The sequence below is a fragment of the Achroia grisella genome, unplaced genomic scaffold (genome assembly GCF_030625045.1).
Source record: "Achroia grisella isolate CSIRO2021 unplaced genomic scaffold, CSIRO_AGI_Agris_v1 utg402, whole genome shotgun sequence".
NCBI lineage: Eukaryota > Metazoa > Arthropoda > Insecta > Lepidoptera > Pyralidae > Achroia > Achroia grisella.
The window spans coordinates 123,804-143,591 of NW_026712841.1; the positions used below are offsets into that span (position 1 = coordinate 123,804).

General features: G+C 31.0%; 2 protein-coding genes across 3 annotated transcripts; both read left to right on the forward strand.

Moving 5' to 3' along the window:
- Positions 1 to 5,095: 5,095 nt before the first annotated feature.
- On the forward strand, positions 5,096 to 6,103 carry LOC131844482 (small integral membrane protein 8). Its single transcript, XM_059193387.1, has 2 exons — positions 5,096 to 5,409; positions 5,865 to 6,103. Exons 1-2 carry the CDS (start codon positions 5,311 to 5,313, stop codon positions 6,018 to 6,020), a joined length of 255 nt encoding a protein of 84 aa, XP_059049370.1. The 5' UTR covers positions 5,096 to 5,310; the 3' UTR covers positions 6,021 to 6,103.
- Positions 6,104 to 10,225: 4,122 nt separating this feature from the next.
- On the forward strand, positions 10,226 to 19,739 carry LOC131844621 (rab-like protein 6). 2 transcript variants are annotated; one of them, XM_059193564.1, is made up of 12 exons: positions 10,226 to 10,310; positions 10,448 to 10,573; positions 10,658 to 10,812; positions 11,170 to 11,357; positions 11,654 to 11,800; positions 12,796 to 12,970; positions 13,488 to 13,646; positions 14,438 to 14,586; positions 15,080 to 15,223; positions 15,892 to 16,229; positions 16,676 to 16,716; positions 17,018 to 19,739. In XM_059193564.1, exons 2-12 carry the CDS (start codon positions 10,462 to 10,464, stop codon positions 17,213 to 17,215), a joined length of 1,806 nt encoding a protein of 601 aa, XP_059049547.1. In that variant the 5' UTR covers positions 10,226 to 10,310; positions 10,448 to 10,461; the 3' UTR covers positions 17,216 to 19,739. The 2 variants fall into 2 exon arrangements, with proteins under 2 accessions (XP_059049547.1, XP_059049545.1); XM_059193562.1 differs by having other exon boundaries at positions 10,238 to 10,573.
- The last annotated feature ends 49 nt before the right edge of the window (positions 19,740 to 19,788 follow it).

The window sequence follows — 19,788 nt, forward strand, 5'->3', positions numbered from 1 at the left end:
ATGCTGTTCGCGATGGCGATTTATTCCCATATGTCAATTACTGTAATGACCTAGCTTTGTTGTCAAAAATATACTTGTATGAGGATTGGAATCGGCTTTGGACAATTGAAACTGAAAAGGGGAAGAATTACAGACTAGTACCAGAAACTATTCCTTATAAACCTTGGTTTAGTAAATTTAAATTTAATAAAAAAACCACATCAATTATTTGCAGACTTCGATTGGGACATGTATGTACACCAGCAAATCTATACAAATTTAATATTGTTTCTGACCCTACATGTGCTTGTGGAGCGTACGGAGATATTAATCATGTGTTCTTCTCCTGCCCTCTATATGATCGCTCTGAATTTATTTCCCAACTCCTTCTGATCCGTGTCCCACTTCCTACATCTATTAATTGTTTGTTACATAATAGCGATACCAATGTATATAAAATATTAGCCACATTTATTTTATATAATGTTGGTGACACTGGCACATCACTACTCACTCGATCGCCGCTTTAAGATGAAAAATATATATTGTCAAAAAAACTATATAGTACATTCGTAATATTATATTAACAAAATAAACTATTTATACTAAACAAGTCGTTTTTCCATCGACCAAGTACATCAAATGGTAGCAGAGCGTATGGTAAGAAAATTCGACAAAGTTATGAAATAAATAGAAAAATATAATATAAAAAATGGCAACGTATAGAATCGAACCATTACATAAAAACAATTATGATACATGGTGTCTCCAGGCACAAGCAGTGCTTATAAAAGCCGATTTATGGGAATATGTTAGTGGACAAATTAGAAACAGATGCATGTCCCCAAACTATCGCAGCATTTAAAAAATCCGATATGATGGCAAAATCGGAAATATTATTACTAATATCTCCATCAGAATTAAAACAAATAAAAACATGTAAGACATCAAAAGAGATTTGGGATAAACTGAAATCATCTTATCAAAGTTCAGGTCCCGCTAGAAAAGCAACCCTCCTAAAAAAATTAGTTTTACAAAAAATGGACTCTCAAAGCGATATTCGCGATCATTTGAATGAATTCCTAGACATAGTCGATAAACTAGCCGATATGGAAGTCAAAATACATCCAGAACTATTGAGTATTATGATGTTATACAGCCTTCCTAGTGCATATGAAAACTTTAGAATTGCAATAGAATCTAGGGATACATTACCAAATCCGGAAGACTTAAAAGTAAAAATACTCGAAGAAGGTGAAGCTAGAAAACAAGTTAACAAACCAGAGAGATCCGATGGAGCATTTTACAGCAGAAATAATAAAAATCTGAAACAAATAAAATGTGAAAACTGTAACAAAAAGGGCCATTCCACTGAAAGCTGCTGGAGCAAGAAAAAGTACAATAAATATAATAAAAGTAGTAATTATAATAAAGACAAAAAATCAGAAAAAACATTAAATGTATGTTTATCACTTTGTAAAGAAAACATTGATACAGATTCTTGGGTATTGGACAGTGGATGCACATCACACATTACCTATCAAAAAGAAAAATTTACAAACCTATCATCAGAAACTGGATTGCTAAAGTTGGCATCTAACTTTCACACCGCTAACGTAAAAGGTAAAGGAAAAGTAACAATTAAGGTAGATGGTGATAAATGCAATCTCGCTGACACATTATATGTACCTGATATATCTGAAAACTTAATATCCGTTAGTAAGATCACTGATAAAGGTAATTCTGTATTATTTACAAAGAAAAAGGCATTAATAAAAAACAATGAAGGTGATATACTACTTACTAAAATAAAACAAACCTAAAATGTGACAAAAATAACACAGCTTATGCAATAAAAAATGAAAAGAATGCTATGTGGCACCAGAAACTAGGTCACTTAAATGAAAATGATATGAAAGTTTTACACAAAGAAAATTTGATAAGAGGTATACAATTGACAAATGGAAAACTAGACCCGTGTGAAACATGTATAAAAGGAAAGCTGACCAGGCTACCATTCCAAAGTCATGAAGCTATAAAAACAAATGAACCTCTACAAATAATACACTCGGATGTTTGTGGGCCTATGCCACATGAATCATTGGCTGGTTCCAGATACTTTGTGACATTTATTGATGATTATACTAGATATTGTTGCATATATTTCTTAAAACAAAAAAATGAAGTATTAGAAATATTTAAAGAATATAAAAATAAAGTAGAAAACTTTTGGAATAAAAAGATCAAATCATTACAATCCGATAACGGAACAGAATATTGTGGAAAAGAATTTGAACAATTCTTAAAAGATAATGGCATCGTGAGACGACTCTCGACACCATATACGCCACAACAAAATGGAGTAAGCGAAAGAAAAAATAGATCTCTACTCGATAAAGCCCGTTGCATGATTATAGCATCAAAAGTTCCTAATTCGTTATGGGCAGAAGCTATTTTCACAGCGAACTATCTTATAAATAGAAGTCCTTCTAAAGCCTTACAACAAGAAACACCGTTTATGAAATGGATGGGACGAGTACCGTCAGCAAATCATTTACGCATTTTTGGTACAAAAGCTTTTGTTCTGATAAAGAAACGAAGGGGAAAGTTCTCACCGAAAGCAATTGAAGGAGTATTTGTTGGATACGCTAAAAGTTCAAGAGGCTACAGAATTTACATACCAAATAAAAATGAAGTAAATATTAGTAGAGATGTAAAATTCATAAATAAAATGTACTATGAAAGTGAAACAAGTGATGACTTTGATATCTTCAATAACGAAGAAAAACTCCTACCTGAAAATAAAAATGAAAATAAAAATATAATTATTGAAATGGAAAATATAAATAATAATAATAAAAACTTACCTGTTTTACCGTCTACCAGCTCCACACCAATATTAGAGATACCTAATGAACATACACAATCAAATATAGAGATCTCAACAAGTGATGAAGAGCGAAATGAAACAGATGACAATCAGACTTCACAAGTTAATCAAGATAATATGCATACATCGCGTAGGCAGAGAAGACTACCATCGCGATATAATGATTACGTTCTGAATAATGTACAAGAACTCAATGAAAATATATATGAAATGACATACCTATGTGAAGAAGAAAAAAATAAGGATTGGCGTGACGCCATAAAAGCTGAAATCAGAGCTCATGTAAAAAATGGTACATGGGAGATAATGAAAAAAGCAAAAGACGCAAAAGTCATTGATCATAAAATGATATTAAAAAAGAAAATGTGTCCTAATGATACAGAAATAAAAAAGGCAAGACTTAGCGTAGCGAGAGGTTTTACCCAAAGACCAGGGATTGACTATAATGAAACATTTGCTCCAGTTGCCAAATTAAGCTCAATTAGATCAGTACTAAGTTTATCTGTACAAGAAGGATTACAACTTAATCAAATGGACGTCACTACTGCTTATTTAAATGGCGAATTAGATGAAAATATAAGTATGAAAATTCCTGACTGTCTTGAAGAATATTTAATGGAAATTATGATAGACGAAATAGATAAAAATGACATGATAATATACAATAAAGCTAAGAAAATGCTTGAAGATTTAAAATCTGATAATAATGAAAAGATTTGTTTACTTAAAAAAGCTCTATATGGGTTAAAACAATCTGGAAGACAATGGTTCATAAAACTAGATAATGAACTGAAAGCATTACATTTTGAACCATCGAAAGCAGATCCATGCGTTTACATACTAGCGAAAGGAGGAGTGAAAATCATAGTTGCTATATATGTAGACGACATACTCATTGCTTACTCATGTTCAAAAACGCTAAACACAATCAAAAATGTTTTAGCCACAAAATTTGAATTGAAAGACTTAGGTAAACCAAATAGATTAATTGGTATAGATATCAGTTACCAAGGAGATTCAATAAAATTATGTCAAGAAAAATACATAGATATTATTTTAAATAAATTCAAAATGGAACAATGTAAAGCTGCTGTCACACCTATCGAACCCGGTTTGACATTAAAACCTAATAAAGAGAAAAAACGAGAATTACCGTATCAAAACTTGATTGGTACACTGATGTATTGCGCCGTAGCTACTAGACCTGATATTATGTACTCCGTAAGTTATCTATCTCAATTCAATGATAGCTATGATGAAGAACATTTTAAATGCGCAAAAAGAATTCTCAGATATTTGAAAGGTACAAAAACTATTGGTTTAAGATTTGAAAAGAAATGCTCAAATAATTTATATGGACTGGCAGATGCTGACTGGGGTGCAGATAAAATGGACAGAAAATCATTTTCTGGATATTGCTTTAAATATGCTGGCTCATGTATTAGTTGGTCATCAAGAAAACAAAAGTGTGTAGCACTTTCAACAGCCGAAGCTGAATATGTCTCATTGTCTGAAGCTGCTAAAGAGGCAATTTACTTAAAAAGACTATTTGAAGACTTGGGCATCTCGCAACAAACTGTTGTAATATTTAATGACAACCAAGCTGCGCTAAAGTTGAGTGAGAATCCGATAATCACATCGAAGTCGAAACATATCGATTTAAAACTACACTTTATTCGTGATAGTGTTAAAGAGGGAGTGATCCAAGTAAAATATATGGACACAAAAACGATGGAAGCTGACTTACTCACTAAAGGACTACCAGGACCAAGACTATCACAACTGAGAAGTTGTCTGGGCATCACAATCTAGTAATAGTGTTGTGAGGAGGAGTTTGTTGGTGACACTGGCACATCACTACTCACTCGATCGCCGCTTTAAGATGAAAAATATATATTGTCAAAAAAACTATATAGTACATTCGTAATATTATATTAACAAAATAAACTATTTATACTAAACAAGTCGTTTTTCCATCGACCAAGTACATCATATAATAATATAAAATTGTAAATATATCCATATATATATAATATATATACATTGTAAACATCATAAACCTGACCAATCCTTTATCCTACAAAATTCCGTTCTATTCCGTATATTTCTGTGTATATTTCCCTAACTTTGATATTGGCTAAATGCGAAGGCAAAGCCAAAGATGGAGGAGGAGTAGAAAAAAAAAAACTATTAGCTTAGCTACAAATTTCATTTGGACATTTTGGACTCAAAAATTGCCATGTCAATATTGTCAATTTCAATATTATTTAAACGTCGTTTTCTTTAATTTCTTCGTATTAAATTTTTCATACCAATATAAGTTATTTAATTATATATAAATAATTACTACGTTTAATATAAAAGTAAAAACGACAATGATATTGAGAAAGAGGAGTGCATAAATATTTTTAGACACCATCTGTACATTACACTACTAAATCATGGCCAGCAAGGACAAGGAGAAACCTGGAGATGGACTTAGATCTTTAAGGTCTAGCACAGCATTCAGGGTTATCAACTTTGAGTTATATGCAAAACCTGTAAGATATTTATGCAACTAATGTTATATAACTGCTAACTTAGGAGATAACCAAAAATTATTTTTGAAAAGTGAATTTTTAATGTTTGTTTAAGTTTATTTACGACACTTTATTGTACAGTAGACGCCTATTATATTGTCGTGTCAGACGAACTGATTGCAATCCTTTGTAACAGTTCTGACTTCCATTGAATAACTTTATGGCTGAATTAACTACAATAATTAAAATATATATTTTGATATGTTATTATCTCTAGTTATCAAGTTTTCCCTGCTGATCACAGAAATATTTGCAGATATATATTCATTCTATATAGAACATTGGGCTTAATCATACATTGAACATTAAAATTGGAACTTTAGCAACATACTTGCCATGTAGGTTAAGGCAGGTATGTTACTAAAGTGGTGAGTAATTATTTTTAAATACATTAAAATTTTATTCTTTTCTTCTAGAATATTGTCATAATGAGTATTGGATTGACATGTTTTGGTATAGCACTGGGATACATTGCCTATATGAGAAGTAAATATGAATCAATGGGATACTATGCAGCTGTAGATAAAGATGGCAAAGAAATATTTGAAAAAAGAAAGTCAAAATGGGATTGATGAAATAAAATAGTTGTCCAATTAATACTTTTATTTTAATCATAATTTATTAATTTTGTTAAAGTTGTAATCGAGTTTTATATCATATTAAATTGTAGCTTGTTGTACTGTTTTGCCTCCCGACTATATAAATTTGCCACTTTGGTTGCATAGTTACTTTGACAGAAACTATAAGATATTATTTATATTAATGAAGCCTTAGTAAGTATTTATATAAATAAAAATCTAAATTATGTGCAGTGAAGAATGTTTAGTATATTTTTTTATTATTTAATGCCACTAAGCTATGAAAACCTTTATCTTTATAATACACCTACATAACAAGCCATTTGTTCAATAAAACAAAATACAAAGAGATACAAATATAACATGCTATTATAGTAGCTACTCATTTTTGTACATTAATCATTTAGTCTCCATTTATTAGGCGAACATCCATTTAACAATGTCAGGCGGTAATAAAGTATTCTGTGATTGTCATTTAAGTCACAGGCAAGAATAGTTAAGAATACTATACCATGTGCGCTGTAGCATGGTGCGGGGATAGTTTAACGTTTTGTTTGACTCTTAAAAATTGCAGCGATTTACAAATTACAACTTAGTAGCTGCACCACATTCGTAATACACTAAATTATTTATTACATTAACAACTGTATTAGCTTAAATGTACCAATTGTTAGATGTATAATTAGTAACTGTCGCCGCACCCGCACCATGCTACAGCGCACACAGTATAGAAGAATATTAAAAACATACAGACATGGCTATATGGGTGTAGTTCTCTTTGCATTTTCGTTAAACGATAAACAGAACCAAAAAAAAAAGCAACTACACTGCACTAGCTGATGATCCCTTAGGTAGCTACCATTTACCATTTACCATAACAAAAATAGTAATTAATAACAATTGCACTAGATTACCAGAATCCTCAGATTATCCCAAATTTCATAATTACAATCTTATAGATTGGACCATGTATAAGAAGACCACAGATAGTTTGTTACAAGATTTTACACTTTACACTTATAGTAATTCACCCCTGCAGTGTTATACTAAATTAATTGATATTTTCAATTTAGCTCTAGACAAAAGTTGTATATCAAAATCAAAACCCATAAACTCTACAACTGATATTCCTTTTAAAAATAAAAGGATTCCATTACCTTGGTGGAATGAAAAATGTAGACTTGCAGTAGATAACTCTAAACAGGCATATGTTAATTTTAAAAACAACCCATCAGAGGCAAATTATATTACATTTAAAAGGTTACAAGCCAAAAAAAAGTTAATACTTAAAAAAGAACAATCAATTAGCTGGAATAATTTTTGTGAAAATTTTAATCGCACCACACCCATTTCCAAAATTTGGAATACTGTTAAAAAATTCAATAAAACTTATGTATATAGTCAGATTTCAAATAAAAATAACTGGATTTCTGATTTTCTTAAGAAATATACTCCTGACACTGTCGAGAGAGACCCAATTTAAATCACACATTAATGAAAGTAGTAACAAATTAAATTATTTAAATAAACCCTTCACTTTTTCTGAATTCAATGCAGCCATATCTACCCGAAGAGATACAGCATTTGGTCTCGATGGCATACCATATAAATTATTAAAAACCTCTCTTATACCTCTAAAAATATTGTTCTATGTATTTATAATGCACTGTGGAAAGATTCACTTATTCCTTCCGATTGGAATAAAGATTGTATTATTCCAATTTTAAAACCAAACAAAAATGCAAATGAAATAGATTCCTATAGACCTATAACCCTGACCTCCTGCATGGGAAAAATATTTGAGCAATTATTAAAACAAAGACTAGAATTCTACATAGAGAGTAATTGTTTATTACCAGCAAACCAGTTTGGTTTTCGTAGAGGTAAATCTGCCTCTGAGAGTGTTACTCATCTTCATATTGATATATTTAAAGCACTTAAATGCAATGAAGTTTTGATTGGGGTATTCTTTGATATTATCGGTGTATTCAATAATGTCAATCATCACATTCTCACTCTAGAACTTGTTTCTATTGGTATACCTGGAAAAATTATAAACTGGGTCTATAACTTTTTAAATGGTAGAGAAGTTTTTGTTAAAGTTAACAAGCAGTTAATAGGACCTCGTCTTTCTTATAAAGGTGTGTGTCAAGGTGGAATACTTAGTCCACTACTCTTTATCCTCTACATACACAAACTTAATTTAATTTTAGGACCACATGTCAAGAATCTTCAATTTGCAGATGACCTTGTTATATACTCTTCAGGCCCAGACATTAATAAAGTTACAGAAATAATAAGTAACTCATTGTTAAGATTAACAGATTACTTTAAATACCTCAATTTAGATGTAAGCCCTGACAAATCTAAAGTAGTAATATTTTCTAAAACTAATAAATCCTACAAAAACATTAAAATATTATATAATAATTCACAACTACCTATTACTGCTGAAGTTAGATTTTTAGGTGTTATTTTTTGTAGCAATTTGTCTTGGAACAAATATGTTGATTATTTACTAAGTAAAGCTTCCAAAGCATTTAATATTATCAAAGCTCTATATAAATGTGATCCTAAGATCCTTTTAATGCTGTACAAATCCTTGATTCGCAGCCACTTTGAATATGGCTATCTATGTTTTGGTTCTGACCAAAACGAGCTTCATAAACTTGAAGTACTTCAGAATACTAATTTAAGATACATAACTGGTGCAATGAAAACAACCCCTATAAATTCCTTACAAGTAGAGTTCTGTATACCACCATTAAACCTGAGATTCTGGTACTTAAAACAAAGATTCATCCTAAAATTATTATCCTTTTCTGAAGACCCACTCTTACAAAAGCTCAAACATATTACTTCTTTATTTCCCCTTTCTAATTCTAAAACAGTTCCCTATATACTTCATGATTTCTCTGACTCAATCAATATTGATCAGCTATACAAAATTCACAAAAGCAATAGATTTTGGAATTGTTATCATGGACCATTTGAAAGTAAATTTCTAAATATTAATATTGTAATTGACTCTGAGTTAAGGACCAAACAAGAAGTTTATAACAAGTTATCTACATTTTCAACTCATCAATCCATATTTGCAGACGGTTCTAAAAACGAATCGAGAACATCCTTTGCTCTATACTTACCAAGTATCAGAACCGGTCATGGAACTAGAATACATAAAGAATTTAGTATTTTTTCAGCAGAATCTTTGGCTATTTTAAATGCACTTTGTTATATAAAAGATGATAGGGGCAATTGCAAAAAATGGTTAATTGTCACAGACAGTACAATATTATATGAGTGTTTTAACTGCTCTTCAACGTAACAAACTACATTATAAAACCAAATATATCATAGATAGCATTAAGCAATTATTATATGACCTCTCATTGGAGTGTTATGATATTATTTTATTATGGACACCGTCACATATTGGTGTTTTCGGCAATGAAAACGCAGATTTCCTGGCAAGAACTATCACCAACAATGACATTGGTGTTGTCAAGGATGTTGCCATACCTTATTCCGACATTCTTTCTACAGTTTACAAGACTTCGTCAAAAATGGGTCGAACAGTGGCAACTTTCGCTAAAGACCAAGGGTAATTGGTTTTACTCCATTAACAAAAATATTAATTCCTCACCCTGGTTCACTAAATCTAGAGTTTATAAAAACCGGAAACTTTACACACTCCTTATACGACTTCGTTTTGGTCACGCTGGATTCAATAGTCATTTGTGCCGAATGAAAATAATTGATTCACATGCATGTCAAGAGTGCAATAACAGCAGTCAGACCCTAAATCACATATTTTTCGAATGTTCCGCTTTTAATATTTAACGCTTGGTCTTTATTGATAATTTACTGAACATTTACAAGAAACCGGAAAAAATCCCGCGCGACATCCAAGACATGCTAACTAATTTTGAAACATATATACCTATATATTTATACGTTACCTCTATATCGATAAAAATTTAAACACTTAAATTTTGAACACGAATGAAAACATAATGAATAAACATACATAAGAATTGGCATTTGGCCTCATCACTTGTTCAAATATGGAGAAGTATAAACGTAGACTAGGCCGTACGGTCTAAGGATCTTTGCCTGTTCCATCACTAAAAAGGAGATGGACGAATATGAAAAAAAAAAAATGGTTGTGTACACTGTGTACATTCGCAATACTGTGACTTTCTGTCACTGTCAGTCACGTAAACAAAATAAATTTGATTACTTTTAATCTAAAGCTGTATAGCTAATATTGAAATACTTAATGTAATTATAGTTAGAAATTTAATTACAATATATTTATCAATTACCAAGAAATGTGTAAACATCTCAAATCATTCGATCATCCAAGCTAAATCAGTTTAATCGCTATTTTTACGTAGAAACTTTAAAATAGGTTTTAGGAAATTTTACAAAAATGTTTTCTGCACTCAAAAAGCTCGCAAAAAACAGCGATGATCGCTGTCCAGCGCCTATGCCTATGTCTTCTTCGTTGCAAAAGAAATTTTCTAGAGGAGTACATTTTAATAGTAAATAACTAAATTACTAAACAATACTTACGTAAATAATGTATTACTAAACATTGTTATTATTGATTATTTTGTTCCTTTTAGTGAAAATATTAATAAAAGGCGATAGAAACGTAGGTAAGTCCTGCCTTCTTCAGCGACTACAGGGTGGTCCTTTTATTGAAGATTATGTACCTACTGATCAAATTCAAGTAGCGCCTATACACTGGACTTACAAAAATACAGATTATATTATAAAAGTAAGTGGCTGACTTGCCTATAATATTATTTAATTAAAATCATATAATAAGTTGACCTAGTTACTGAACCCTTTCTGTTTAAGTAGAATTACTTAATGTCAATAATCATAGAACTGTATCAAGTAATTTTATGTGGAAGGTACATTATTAAGGAAAACTGAGACAAAAATCAGAGAAAATATGCATAAGATTTCATTAATTTCATTCATAAATTTTCTCAAAAAAAAAAAAGATGGAGAATTGATATAAAAGCTTAATATTCATAAGACGAATTAGTATGAATAGTTCAAATAATTTTTCTATATTGCCACTCCATTTTTCATGATAGTAATTCAGTGTCATATATTAAAATTTTAGGTTGAGGTGTGGGAAGTGGTTGATAAGGGTAGAACCAAGAAAAAAGCTCCCATGGGACTAAAATTAGAGAACCAGTCCTCACAATCAGCTGAAGATGGCTATGAAACCCCAGTGCTAGATGCTTCATTTTTGGATGTCTACAAAAATGCTACGGGTGTAATTTTAATGTTCGATATTACAAAACCATGGTATATACAATACAGTTTCTGTTTCATAATATTCTTTTAACTTAATTTTGTGATGAATGTATTAATGGTGTTGTCTCTATATATATTTTGTGTTATAATAAACATATGTGCTTAATAATAAATATTGATTGCTCATATTTTAGGTAATGTTTGTGTAAATTTCATAACTATTATATATAACACTTATACATATTATTACAATGTATTCAATGAGCATATATTCTTTATTAGTTAAAATGAACTATTTACTTTTACATCTTACTACTATATATTGAATAGTAGTATATCATTTACAGGACATTTGAATATGTGGTGAAGGAATTGTCCCATGTACCTGCTGATCTCCCTGTAGTTGTGCTTGGAAATCACTGTGATATGCAACATCATCGGCAAGTTCATCCCCATCATATAGAACAAGCACTTCATCATGCTAAACTCATCAGGTAAATTTTGGTACATTTATATTGTGTCATGTTAATTACAATATGTAATTATTTACCTTTATTATTTATTATTACAATATAAAATAGTATATTAAGTAAAAGCATAGTATAGTTGGTGAATTTAATACTATGCAGCATTTTCAGCCAATCTATATGTGCTGCAGAGAATAAAACATGGCAGTGCATATATATTATAAAATGCCATAAAATGTTCATTCTTATTTGTTTTATTCATTATACACAGCAATAATAGGGCACTAAAATAAACCGCCATATGGTGGAGATATAAGCATCTATTCACTACTTATAATACTATTTGTAATGAAAGTAATAATACATAATATAATTTTTCATTGTCACTATCTAGTAAAGAATTAGTTGTTATTAGTCAGAGAAGGAAAACAAAAAATATCCAGTACACTGCATGAGCCTAATGCTGTAGTTATGTGTAAATTAGTTTTTAAATGTTCATGACTGATAATGGTTTTTTTTATAATGGATGACAATGAAATGGTGCACCAGTGGTATGCTAACTAATTGATTAAAAACTGTGGTATGCTAACTAAAATGACAACAATTTTGATATATATTTTTTATGGATGATAATGAAATGCTGCATCCACCTGCACTAACGGTTTGCGCTGACGGGGCACCATAGTGCAGCATGATAAGATGAGCATGATGTCAGGTCACTTAGTCCACTGCGATAAATTCTTAGTGAATTTGTCACGATGGACTAAGTGACCTGACATCATTTCACTTAGTCCATCGTGACTTCCCAGACGTGGTTTCCCAGGGGGAACCGTGTGGAGGTCAACCTGACTGTACATTACTACTGATGTTATATTGCAAGCAATAAGATCATCAGTCCATATTACAAACAATCTCATTTCCCCCTAAAAATGTTCTAAGTTATTACCTTTTAACAACATTTATGTATTTTTTTTACTATAGTTACATTAATAGTTAATAGACTATTTATCATACATTAACAGGACGGCGCCGGTACGATATGCCGAATCTTCAATGAGGAATGGTTTTGGTCTGCGTTTGTTACACAAGTTCCTGAGCATACCCTTTCTTAGGCTGCAGAAAACAAGTTTATTAGAGCAACTGCAAAGAAACCAGAAAGACATGGAGGAAATTGAAAAAGAATTAGATGATTTCCAAGTCAGTTAATTATATTAATTTTGTAATAGCTATGGGCTGTAATTTTTGACTACTGACTATATATAATATACTTCTAAACAGTAAAGAAACCTAATAGTTTTTGTATGTGATATTTAATTTTGTCACAAACAGTTTAGAATAAGAAGTATACTTAAATAGAATAGAATAGAATAGAAAATATATTCTATAAATATATTAATAAATATATAAATATTTATCATACTATAATAATCAATATGATCTCTTGGAAGCAGATCACCATTTGCAAGTTATAAGCTTATGTGGAGCATTTATTGTGCAAAAATTTTTATCTGCCTTATGATGTCAATATCTATAATACATATTTTATTTGTAAATTGTCGTCATGATGTTTTCATACTTAAGGGCCACTTCGTACCTAATTTTAATATTATTATTAAATATGCTGTAAAGTTTATTATTTGTTTAATGTTAATCAGCTCTTAAAAATAATTTACATTAGGTAACTCTTATAAAAAATAATATAAATTTGTTTTAGAGTTCGGAGGAGTCTCACTACAATCTGTTCTTAGATCGTTTAGCGAATAAACGGAAACAAAACAATGGGCAGTCTGAACTACGACCCAGTAATGATAGGTCACCGAGTATTGTGTTGGGAGCTGGTAAACCAATAGTGCCACCAAATGTGAACCCACTGGTAAGTATCATAAGATAATATATATATATATTAATATATATTGTACGGACTGCCTGGATGTGCCCTATCGCATGCGAGCGCCAATGGAGGTCGCGTATTCACTAGGAATTAATATTATAAACGCGAAAGTTTATAAGTATGGATGTTTGTTACTCCTTCACGCAAAAACTATTGAACGGATTTTGATGAAACTTTACAGTACTATAATATAAGCACAGACAGACAGAAATTTAACGCGGGTTAAACTGCGGCCAAAGTCAGTATTGAATAAATAAACAAAATAAAGCTAGTTATTTTGTTTATTTGTTGAATTATGAATTTTTATTTATTTAAATATTGTCTGCATAGTATTCATGAAGTCAATTTGCAAACATTCATAAATTGTTACTCTTGTTTAATTTGGGGTCGTAGTAGTAGTATATAGAAATCAAAGATCTATACCGGAAACAATTAGCTGTTTTATGTTAAATTATTTGTTTATTTAAACCTATTGTAATATGTACATATCAATGTACAGGGATGAACAACCACAACAAACTACTATTTAATTATATGTCCAAATAGGCAAATAATTTCGAAATTGGTTAATTATGTTGAAAATGTTTCAAGAATAAATATATCCTAAATCTAACTAAATGTAGTCTACATGTAAAAAGTACAATTGTCAAATATATAAGTATATGTAACATATATTTTTATACAACATTTACATGTAGGTATACTATTTTACAATTACATGTACACTTGTTTTTTTTTGTACAAATGATTAACATATTTTTATAATGATACAGATAGCACAAGCAATTAATCCCACTAAGTCACAACTTGATGGCTCTAAAAATCCGCAAGTGCAACAAACTCAGTATGTAAACCCTGAAATGTTACAATCTAAACATTTAGTTAGTATGGATGTCACACCATCTCGGCCCCATCGTGACAAGTAAGTTGTATCTTACAGAAAATAATATTACTTTAGTTATAATAATTGTGTAAATAAGAGTGTCTTGGCGTAATGGTTTACTATCTTAAAGTACACCCAAGTTCAAATTTGAGCATCAACAAAAAGTGTGTCAATTTGTATTTCTGTCTGTCTTGATATAGTCAGGCTGTAGGCCTGTACGCCATACTAATTAACTATATTAATAATTTCCGTTTGCTTTTGGCGATAATATATGTATGAGTATTGGGAGGAAGTGGATGTTAGTAATGTGGGCTAATCCCATTGCTAGCAATGTATCATATCAGGTTGTCCTCCACGCAGTTCCCCCTAGAACTCATCGTGGTAAATTGCCATTTGCCAAGATAGACTAACTGACCTGACGTCATGCTCATTTTATCATCCTCCACTAGTGCCCCGCCAGCGTAAACCGTTAGCGCAGGCGAGTGCATCATACCATAAAAAAATATGAGATTAATATTGGCAACGTTTTCAGTGAAAAGGGCAATTCGTCAGCTCCCAACGCAGCGTCGACAGGAACTTTGGATGAATTCTATGCTGGAACGCTGGATAGTAGCTTTTTAGACGATCTCACGCCCTTGCCCACCGCCAATCATGACGTCAAATACGATAGTGACAGGTACAAATTAAGAATATTATGTAATTACAAAGTTAAGATTGTATTTACAGAAAAGTTAAGGGTGGGTAGGTGTATACAATTAGTATAGGACCAACACGGGATAAACCTTTACAATATATTACTTGGTGAATATATTGCATAACATCCAATGATGTGATGACTCTCCTTGTAGTAGATCTATTTGTAGTTAGGCTACAAAAAATATCATTCTCAAAAATTACAGGGTAGAAATACATACCACCTTTTTCTACTTTTTTATTTTAATCTTATGAAGGCGCGATTTTTAATTCCGCATGTCCATCCAATCAATTTTAAAAGACAGAACTTTATTAAAGATGTATAAGCAATGTTCATAATCATAAAACCCTAGACAATTCACACAGTCCCAAGTTAAGCAGAGTTTGTTGTATTGGTACTAGATAAGTGGTATAAATATTTAAATACATTTTTTTAAATACATATATGAAACACCCAATATAAACAATCATACTCCTGAATACAAAAGTTGGTACTGTGCGATTAATCGAACCCGTGACCATCGGAAAGGAAATCTATTTTAGGGGACATACTCTTGTCGGGATACAGCCGGCTTTTATTGCCTTACGACTGAATTTAAATTATTTGTAATATATTAATTCACGAATTTTTAAATCAAACATTTTTTTAAGTGATGATGGGACTATGACAAATCCAAAGGTTACAGTAGATGAAGATGATCTTGATGTGGACACAAGTGCCTCAGAAAGTTCGAAAGGTCCGAAACTATCAATTGACCACACATTTACGTCAATACCTAACAAAGAAGCCAATATAGAAAAGTTAATGAGCCATACATCAATCAGCAAAGAGAATTACGATATTCCATTACAAAAACCTGTGGCCTCAAAAGATAATATTGATCACAAATTATCCGTGTTGAATAGCAGGCATAGTGACATGCAGTTGTCGATGGATAATGATTTTCCGATTTGGGCTGGTGATTCCAGTGCAAGAAGGTCCCCTGAAGGTGGGATATTTTTTGTAACGATATAACGTCACTTGCAAAATGTTATATATAATATAAAAGAAGGTGTATATAATATATATACACCTTCTTTTATATTTCCTCTAATATTTAATTTTGTATAAGTTTATGCTTTTAGTTCTCACATTAAGTGAATTATTTGTTATGAGAATAAATATCTAAAACTCTTTTGTATGTCCAAATCTACTAAACACTTTACATCTTATATTATTATAAATGGCACCTAATTGTCATGAAAAATGTCGGTATATAATTTTGTATTAGAATGCAATGTGTATAACTTCTTAGTTCCATAATTGTAATGGATTTCACTTGTTTTTCATGACTTGTCTAGTCTTATGTGATTGAGTGCTAAATTAGACCAGTTTTGCACAGCTCTGGTTTCCCTCGAGAAGGCTAACCCATAATAAATACATTTATGTTTACAGGTGGAGAGGATCCTGATTTAGCTAAAGAAACTAACATCAAGGTACCTAAAACACTTTAAAATAATACATTATTTGTATATGTATATTTACTAAAAAGTAGTTTTTAGAAGTACAGATTAGAAACTATATTCAGTAGAAATATCTGCAGAATAGTTACTGACTATGGCATGGATGACAAAGCATAGCGCAGGGGAAGGCGGGTTGCCAGGTTTATCCCATATCAAGGTGATCTCCGTAATTATGTTCTTGTTTATAGATGACGGGTACTACTCGACTCAGACGAGCGATCAGTTTGTTTGTTATTTCATTAACCTAAAAAAACATTAATTTTATTTTGAACAGGTGGAAAAGAAACATAAGAAAAAGAAGTCTAAAGATAAGGAAAAAGAAAAAGGTGATCACACCGATAAATCGGATCGTAAGGAAAAGAAACATAAACATAAGAAGTCGAGAGTTGAGGAAAATTCAAACCCACAGCAAGATTTGCTAGCACCCGCCTCATACAACGAATTTAATTATGAAGAATATGACAGTATATAACAATTTTTTTTTGTCAACGAGCGACATATTAGTTATTCAGATTTGTTTCAATTTGTTATGAGCTCTTATTTTGTATGTTATGCTTAAAGCTCGTGAAAATTGCATAAAATATTCTATAGCGAGCATAACAAAAGAGCTGTGAATGCGCAAAAAGTAACCGTAAGGGAAATGAGAGAGCACCCCTCATATTTCCGTACCTTACACGGATGCTATTCATAAACCGGGAGAACAAGACTTACACTAATTTATGAATCCCTTATCTGAAGAAGATAGTTAATTGATTGTCTTTAACTTAAAACGAGTTTCACTATTTTTATACGTCATATAGTTAATATGCATTAATTTGTTAAATTGATAAACATACCTGTACGTAATAAACAACTTCTAGGGCTAGATCATAGATATATGTCAGTAAAATACATAATGATAGATTCACATATACTAAAGCTGGATTTGGATTGCTATAGTATTCTCATTAGAACAATATTTTGGTTACCAGGTAATTGATATGATATGATTATGTAGTACTTTATTGTTTACATTCCTAATATAAATTTATTTTATTATCTGCGTATAGTCATATTTATTAATAAGAATATAGTCTATAGACTAGCGTTACTTTCTTTTACTTCGTGTTGTATAACCATGAATTTAAAAGGGTTAGTTGAAGATGTGAAAACCAGATATCTTTTTTATAAGAGAAGAAATCTCGTTGTCGGTAAAATACACTTGGTTGGGATATGGCAATTTTGTATGTATATTGCAGAATATCATCTGTAGTTGGTACACTTAACTTGTCATGATGGTTCGTCTTTTTTGGAAATAAGATATAGTTGTATGCTTATACCACTTTATATAAAGCGTTTGTCAACGAACATTACAAATAAACATTTTCATATGTAATTCAACCATGCTAGAATAGTATAATTTGTGCTTCGTGTGGCGCTAAATGGCGCTGTGTGATATGTTCATGTGTTTTTATGTACTAATAAATTAAGTTTGATGTTATAAAATATTATGACTAACTTTTAAAACGTTTATATTAATGTTTAAGCTTTCTTAATAATATATGCTACTTTTATATCATTAAACGCTAATTTTCATGGTAAAGTTTGCAAACACTTGGTCGGTTATCTCTTAAGACTTTTGCTGTATCTTATTTAATGTATATAGGGTTAGTTAAATTAAAGTACAAGCCATTACTCAGGTAGAAAATTCATGAAACTGAAGTACTTCACCAGAAAATTCTCATAATATTTATTGAATTTTACATTAGTAACCGCATTATTTTGAAAGTATAGAAACTACATATTTTCGATTTTCTTGTTGAATGTTTTTCATTTAATGAATGACTGACTTTTGCCTCTCTTATTCGCTTTATGAATAATCCTGTATCTCTTATTGGTAATATTACCTCGAGATACTTTAATCTCGTAAATTTAGTTATTGATCGCTTTGGTTTGGTTAAATATAACGAACCTGTATTCGTATTGATTAATCAACGTACCAGATAAAAATAATCTGTTATCTACAAACCATCCGGCTGTTGACATCCTTGGGGACGGGAAATAACCGCCAACGTAATTTATTGCTAATCGTGAAGTAATGGGAGGATGATAACTTTATGCTTTGCGTTGAAAAAGTAAAATTTTTAGAAACGTCTTTTGAAAATAAGTAAACATGGCACGACACCAAAACACCCTGGTCCTCATTAAATTGAAAACAATATTTTATTTGTATATCCATTATAGAAAATTCTCGTATCACAGTGTTTGTAACAAAAGCAGTCCTCCGAAGCGGCTTGACCGATTCATATGAAATTTGTATGTTCATTTATTCAGTAGGTCTGCGAATGGGAGTTTTCATGCGCCTAAGGATTTTTAGTTTATTTTTTATGATTCGGCATAAAAAATACATACAATTCTAAATTTGCACCCTTATACCATATCGCCTATTTTTTAATAACGTTAGATCATCCATTAATGCACAGTTCAATCCACATGGTCAGAAACTTGAAATTTTGACAGTTGATTAAATTTATGATGAAATATTTTAAACCCCTAAAGGGGTAGATAAGTAAGATGGTCGTTTGATAGGAAACCCGTTATTTAAGCAAACTTCAAAGCATGAGGATCCAACTTTAGGCTTTTGGTACTTTTATAATCTTATAAGGACATGACGTGAAAAATAAGACGCCCTCATCGTTAAGTAATTTAAATTGTTATTGCAATCCAATAATTGTTATTTACCATAAGTTCACTAATTATAGCAACCGTCTTCTCATATTGTTTTAAATGGGCCTTTAGCATATTGCTGTTAGTAAATGAACTTATTATTTTGCAAAGGCCAACGTAATAACGGCTTTCAAAACTTGAAAGCTTTGATAATTTTATTGTGCAATTATAAAATGTGTATAACATATATTAGAATTAATATAGCTATGTATAGCTGTTACCGCAATGGAATATATTACTGTTGTAAAATGTTGAAGCTTGTTGTAAAAATATAATATTTTTACTGGTCAGTGTTTCTTTTAAGGGGATGTTTTATGAGGCTGATTTGGCAGAATTATA